The 7,595-nt window shown below is 44.3% G+C and overlaps 1 protein-coding gene across 1 annotated transcript; it reads right to left on the reverse strand.

Moving 5' to 3' along the window:
* Positions 1-952: 952 nt before the first annotated feature.
* On the reverse strand, positions 953-5,135 carry LOC139407889 (vertebrae development associated). Its single transcript, XM_071151764.1, has 6 exons — positions 5,002-5,135; positions 3,739-4,055; positions 2,859-3,475; positions 2,533-2,625; positions 1,981-2,319; positions 953-1,827 (listed from the first exon to the last, which is right to left on the reverse strand). The coding sequence occupies exons 2-6, from the start codon at positions 4,048-4,050 to the stop codon at positions 954-956; spliced, it is 2,235 nt and encodes a 744-aa protein (XP_071007865.1). The 5' UTR covers positions 4,051-4,055; positions 5,002-5,135; the 3' UTR covers position 953.
* Between the last annotated feature and the right edge of the window lie 2,460 nt (positions 5,136-7,595).

The raw sequence follows: 7,595 nt of genomic DNA on the forward strand, positions 1-7,595 counted from the left end.
AACATGATACCTGAAGCCTTTCCCGATAACTCAAGACTTCTTTCAACGCATCACATCTTAAACAAAATCTAATTTAAAAAAACGTCAACCACTATGATTCTTCTAGAACAGATAGACATCAAATGGATTAACAAAAACAGCACACCTTGAAAACAATTAACTAACTAAAATGAGAACATGGAAATAAAGTGGTGTTGAACACAATACCGAGAGAGAAATTAAAACCAACATTACTGAGAGATGAAAACCCATCATAATGAGAGAGATGGGATTAAAACCCACCATAATGACAGAGATGGGATTATAAAACCCATCATAATGAGAGAGATGGGATTAAAACCAATCATACTGAGAGAGATGGGATTAAAACCAAGACTAGAGAGACAAGAGAAGCAGAAACAACCAGTCTCAAACAAAGAGCCATTTAAATAAAGCCCCACTGTCACCATCATGGTGACTTTCAACTGCCTTTTGCCTGGAGGCCAGCGGAACATTAGTGGAACAGTGTCTTTCCACACACATGCAAATGTCCACGGGCTGAAGGTGATAGGTAAAGGAATGGAGGGAGGAGGGGAACAGACAAGGAGAGAAGGACAAATCCAGATTAAAGATGCATTTAGCTACAATTCCAATGCATTAGGCTTCACCCACGCGCTCTACCCAAACAAAGTGTGTGTTCCAGTTGAAGAAAAATCAACAACATTTTTAAAAGAGGGTGAGATGATACTGATGGCTCTGTTTGAGGAAGTGAAGGAGGGAGAAAGGATTGTTTAGGATTCTGAAGAGACAAGAGAGCATTTCAGTTTGTTACAGGGGCACCGTTCTGCTTAAAGCTAGTGTAACAGAGTGTATGAACACCATTGCACTCGGTGCCCTCGCTCTCAGCCATGCCCTCGCTCTCAGCCATGCCCTCGCTCTCAGCCATGCCCTCGCTCTCAGCCATGCCCTCGCTCTCAGCCATGTACCAGTGGCACTCCGTGATGCAGGGCTCTCTTCCACATATAGTAGGTGGAACGGGGAGTCAGGGGGAAGAAGGACCTGAACTCTTTGAAGGTGGGGAAGGACTTCTCCTCGAAGCGTTTCTGGAGGAACAGTTTGGCCTTGGCCTTGAAGTTAGCCAGGGCCACCAGATCCATCACAAACATCTGGTCGTCTGTTGTGGTGGTGGTGGTGGTGGTAGACATCTTGGTTGGGTTGGGGAGGGGCAAAGGGGACATGGGTAAAGGGAGGGGAGCATCGAACGTGGGTGTCACAAAAGTCATTGTGGAAGGGCCTCTCAGACCCTCTGTTGGATCCCCCCCTAAGAACAACACGTCCTGAGTCACGTCCTGAGTCACGTCCTGAGTCAGACCCCTCGTCTTTATCTCACTCTCCGTCACGCCGTTAACATTCTCCGTTACTGCGTTGTTGTTTTCCATAATATTCTCAGGCCTGTTCACCTCTAGAGACGGAGACGGATGGGTGCTTTTCTCCTTCCTGTTTTGACTCGGGCCATTGCGCCACATCCAATAGAAACAGAGTGACAGGGAGGGGTAGTTCACTTTGAACTTGGACATCGGCCATCTTGACATCCACACCTTCACCTTGGCTGCTTCTCTCAGCTTCTTCCTGTGTAGGAACACCAACCTGAACCCTTTGTGGTTGTTTCTACAGATCTTCATTCTGGGGTAGACAGCAGCAGAATGACCATGGCTCTCAGTACCCCCGATAGGGGACAGTCCACCAGTGGAACTACTCTTATCCACATCAGAGTTGTCTTCACTACTCCTAGCCTTGTAGCCTCTATTGAACAGCATGGCTTCCCTTCTCCAGTTGTAGTAAGTGGATCTGTATTCATTCAAATTAAACTTGTGTTAAATTGCATTTAAAATTGTAACACACTTTAGTAAAATCAATAAAATGAAGGAGATTAATAAAAGAACAAAATAAAATGACTGATTAAAGTCCATGCTATATAGCAGTTAAATCCTTGTCACTGACCTGGAGATGCCTGGGAAGCTCCTCTTGAAGATCCTGAAGGGGAACGAGGTGTTCATAGCGATGCAGTTCTGAAGAACTTTCTTGGCTTCCTGCATCAGCGCCAGGTTCTGGGCCCGTTCCCCGTCCACCTTATCATTGTTGTAGTTCAGGCCGAACATACCGGCCACGCTGTCGTGGTGCTCTGGGTCTGGCTCTACCTCTTGGTCCTCCTCCTGCCTGGGCTTGGACTCTGGGGAGGACCAGGACTCTTGCTCCGTGCTGTCCCCTGGACTCACCTCGTCCGTGGAGAAACTACCGCCGGACGAAATCAGCTCGTGCTTCCAGGCATAGTAGGTGGACCTGGGAGAGAATGACATTGTTGTTGTCCCAAAAGGAAAGGTAATTCAGAGGCAACAAGACAGCGGTAGCATAACTACAGCATTCTGGGCACAGAAAAGTCAAGTTAAAAATCTAGATATTTTTTTAACCATTTAAAAAGTTGTTTTTTTGTAAATACATTATGCCATGTGGTGGTCTCAACTGTATTGACAATGCTTTCAGTATCTTATTTACCGGGAGATCTCAGGGAAGAACTCTTTAAACTGGTGCAGAGGCATAAGTTTCCCTTCCAGATAACACGCCTGGACGAAGTGCTTGGCCTCGTACCTTCATAGAAAGAGATTGAATGAGCATTAAATCTGTCTATGTCAGCAGAAGGTTAAAACATACAGACCAAACAACACCACAATAAACACAGCACCACAAACACCACAACAAACTACCACAACAAAACTCCACAACAAAACACAAGCCATTAAAGTGCGAATGACCCAGAGTGCCGTGACACTGTCATCAGTATCTACGACTGATAAAGAGTATTGAGCTGTATAGAGGTGGACCTGGCAGCTGATTTCTTGCGGTGCTCCTGTGTCTGCCGTCTCCAGCGGTAGAAGGTACTCTTGGTGATGTTGTACTTGTCCTTCAGACTGGAGTAGGACAGGTGAGAGTCCTGCTTGAGAAGCTCCTGGGTCTTCAACAGAGGGGGGGCCCTCTTTTCTGTGTTAGGACTGCCCATCCGGAGGTCACTAGCCTGGACTAACGGTACAAAGACTATGGGTCTAAATCTGGAGCTGGTGGAGCCCACCTCTAACTCTCCAGACCACATAATGTGCAAGATGATAGGATCCATGTCTTTGGGGTAGGACCTGGGTCTTATCAGGCGGTTGAAGTAGGGTCGTATCTTGAGGTTGTACATGGGGTAGACAGAATATATGTTGCACTGGAGGACAGAGGAGAGGGCATAGAGGTGCCACATGTTGGCGTAGGAGCCAGAGAAGCAGGAGGCTTTGACATCAGCGTCAAATATAGCCTCGAGGACGGACAGGGGCAGGTTGAGCATGTCCTGGGACTCCTCGGCACACAAGCTGAACCTGGCAGCCTGCAGCATCACCTTAGAGTCGATCATACCACACAAGTAGTACCTCTTCCACAGCAGCATGTCGACCACAGTACGCACCTGAAGGCAATAGAGTACATGTTTCGGTACTTGTCAAAATACAGATTACAATATAGTAACTAATTATATATTTCTAAAATGTGTTGTCAGAATACAGTATTTTATATTTTGAAAACACAGAAAAAATGTTAAAAAATTTAGCTCTGAGTTATCCACATTCAAAAGGACATAATTATAACCTTCATGCCTTGGAAATACAAATCCACAGAAGGAAATAAAACACATATTTCATTCAAATGCAATGTGAAACACTTCCTGCTCACCTGTAGCTCCAGACTGAGACTAGTCGTCCCCACTAGCAGCATGCTGGCTGCATCAAACAACAGGTTCCCCTCTCCCTTACAGACCAGAGGTAGGAGGCCTCCGGGGGCGTCAGCAGGGTACAGGCTATGGGCCACGCCGTCGATGCCCGCCCAGCCGGGGAACTCCTGGCAAGGGGAGGAGGGCAGGGTGAAGGGGGTCAGTACCTGGTGGACCTCCAGAGCTACTCTGGTGAGGGCGTGCAGGCCGGAGCTCTCTGTAGCATCCTGAAGCTGTCCTAGAACTGACAGAACCACATCCTTCCTCTGAATCATACCTGCTGGGATACAGAGACAGAACAGAGATAGTTATATAGGAAGATGCACAAAAACCGTACACAAAGATATTGTACAGAAACTGGACAGAAGCTTTTCAGTAAATGAATTCAATGTAGTGTTGTCTCTCTTGTCATGATGTGCGTTTTGTCCTATATTTATATTTTTATTTTGAACCACAGCCCCCGTCCCCGCAGGAGGCCTTATGCCTTTTGGTAGGCCTTCATTGTAAATAAGAAAGTGTTCTTAACTGACGTGCCTAGTTAAGGCAAAATAAATAAAATGAATGAAAAATGTAATTCTGCTGTTGCATGAAACATTTTCAAGAGTAGACTTAACAAGACACCTGTTTACGGTTTTGATTGAATAGGCCTTGACATTCATTTGACATACATGCATTTATAACTGACTGCACATGATTGAATTCTAGTGTCCCGATGAATGTGCAAACATTAGCTGCACATGTTCAAACTAACAAGAACTACACTGTTTAATGAAGGCATATTTATATGTCTGTGACAATGTTGTTTTAAAGCATTTAAAATATTTATTAAATTCCCTATTAGAAAATGTAACCTGTGTAAAACACCCATTTAGCAGTCTCCACGGAGATAAAAGTCGCTTATTTACCGTGCTAAGTGAAGTGCAATCATTTCAGCCTAATGCAACGCACGAAGAAGACGTGTGGCACGCAGTACAAGAATACGTGTGCTGAACCGATGAACTATGGGTCATTACAATTATAATTATTTAATTAAAAAAAGGAAACAATCTCTACACTACTGATTCATGGTCATTAATAAACGCGTGCGCAAAATTGCACCAGCCAACTTTGCCTGAAAACAGGTTCGGACTATGTGCCCATTTTTTCTCCCGATTACATCTCTGCGGTACTTTATACACTGCAACAACAACAACAACAAAAAATAGTCATTCGGGCACATTCCTTACCTGAAATATTTGGTATAAATAGTTTTCCAAGAGGACGTCACTCACTACTGGAGTGGTAAAATGCACAGCATAGATTTTGAGCTTTCGTTCCAGTTTCTCCCTCGGATAGTTAGTCCATTGTGTGCGCGTGTAACAATGTCATCTGCGTGCTTGCGCCAATTCAGCCAACCTAGGTCCACTCCAGATGGGACACTTTGGAGAGAAATTTGAGAGTGATTAGCCCAACCTCCCTTCAGGAAATTGTCAATTGCCTAATAGTTTTTTTTTTTTTAGCCTGTGGCTTCAGAAAACACCGCACTCCTTCCCTCGCTCAGGGCCACGGTCAATATCAACGTGAAGTGTTAACAAAAGCCGCGGTGTCAAAAGCTATCTGTAGAGGAACAGTTATATGGGTATATATCGGGTTGCTGACTACTTTAGGATTTTTACAACGTTGTTATGGGTTTGTTTTGTTTGGAGTGTTTGTGTTTTTTTGTTTTACCTAGTTCATTTACACGTTTATTTAATTTCCAAGTTCTAGGGCTTGTTTTACTCATATCATGCTTGTAGAATATTGAATAATTTACCCAGAACATGGATTATTTAACTTGAGTTTACAACAGCACATGTTGTGTTGTGTGGTGACCTGGCCTCCCGGTTTCTCCTTAGACAAGGCCTTCGTCATGGAAGTGCAGAAAAGTCCTCCAAATAACAGTGGCCTCACTTTGTACTTTCTATAACTTGTGCATATTAACATTGATCGTCTGATGACCCATATCCAACCCCTCTCCATTGTCACGTCAGACCAGTATCACTCTCAGAACCTGTACTGAACAGACTAGAGGCATTGTCCCATGTGACTCAGTTGGTAGAGCATGGCATTTGTAAAGCAAGGGTTGTGGGTTTGATTTCCATGGAGGACCAGTATGAAAACGTATGCACTTACTACTGTAGCAGCGGCAGGGTAGCGTTGGACTAGTAACCAGGTTGCAAGTTCAAACCCCCGAGCTGACAAGCTGTCGTTCTGCCCCTGAACAGGCAGTTAACCCACTGTTCCTAGGCTGTCATTGAAAATAAGAATTTGTTCTTAACTGACTTGCCTAGTTAAATAAAGGTAAAATACATTTTTTTAAAGTTAAATGATTGTTAAATGACTCACTACTGTAGTGGCTCTGGAAAAGAGAGTCTGTTAAATGACTCACTACTGTAGTGGCTCTGGGTAAGAGAGTCTGTTAAATGACTCACTACTGTAGTGGCTCTGGGTAAGAGAGTCTGTTAAATGACTCACTACTGTAGTGGCTCTGGATAAGAGAGTCTGTTAAATGACTCACTACTGTAGTGGCTCTGGGTAAGAGAGTCTGCTAAATGACTCACTACTGTAGTGGCTCTGGATAAGAGAGTATGTTAAATGACTCACTACTGTAGTGGCTCTGGATAAGAGAGTCTGTTAAATGACTCACTACTGTAGTGGCTCTGAGTAAGAGAGTCTGTTAAATGACTCACTACTGTAGTGGCTCTGGATAAGAGAGTCTGTTAATTAAATGACTCACTACTGTAGTGGCTCTGGGTAAGATAGTCTGTTAAATGACTCACTACTGTAGTGGCTCTGGGTAAGAGAGTCTGTTAAATGACTCACTACTGTAGTGGCTCTGGGTAAGAGAGTCTGTTAAATGACTCACTACTGTAGTGGCTCTGGATAAGAGAGTCTGTTAAATGACTCACTACTGTAGTGGCTCTGAGTAAGAGAGTCTATTAAATGACTCACTACTGTAGTGGCTCTGGGTAAGAGAGTCTGTTAAATGACTCACTACTGTAGTGGCTCTGGATAAGAGAGTCTGTTAAATGGCTCACTACTGCAGTGGCTCTGAGTAAGAGAGTCTGTTAAATGACTCACTACTGTAGTGGCTCTGGATAAGAGAGTCTGTTAATGAAATGACTCACTACTGTAGTGGCTCTGGGTAAGAGAGTCTGTTAAATGACTCACTACTGTAGTGGCTCTGGGTAAGAGAGTCTGTTAAATGACTCACTACTGTAGTGGCTCTGGGTAAGAGAGTATGTTAAATGACTCACTACTGTAGTGGCTCTGGATAAGAGAGTCTGTTAAATGACTCACTACTGTAGTGGCTCAGGATAAGAGAGTCTGCTAAATGACTCACTACTGTAGTGGCTCAGGATAAGAGAGTCTGCTAAATGACTCACTACTGTAGTGGCTCTGGGTAAGAGAGTCTGTTAAATGACTCACTACTGTAGTGGCTCTGGATAAGAGAGTCTGTTAATGAAATGACTCACTACTGTAGTGGCTCTGGGTAAGAGAGTCTGTTAAATGACTCACTACTGTAGTGGCTCTGGGTAAGAGAGTCTGTTAAATGACTCACTACTGTAGTGGCTCTGGGTAAGAGAGTGTTAAATGAGTAAAATGTGGTGTGGAGCTGTTCCTCACAGCTCTGTCCTGCAAGTCTTTTGTTCTCCACACACTGCACAACAACCCTGTATGTCAACCACACCAGACTAAACCCATCTAATCTATGCACACACACACACACACATCTAAAACAAATGTATAAACCCCCACCTTTGTCTCCCCTCTGTCCAATGGCGTCCTGGGTAGACGTGCT

The sequence above is a fragment of the Oncorhynchus clarkii genome, chromosome 4 (genome assembly GCF_045791955.1).
Source record: "Oncorhynchus clarkii lewisi isolate Uvic-CL-2024 chromosome 4, UVic_Ocla_1.0, whole genome shotgun sequence".
In the NCBI taxonomy this organism is placed as follows: domain Eukaryota; kingdom Metazoa; phylum Chordata; class Actinopteri; order Salmoniformes; family Salmonidae; genus Oncorhynchus; species Oncorhynchus clarkii.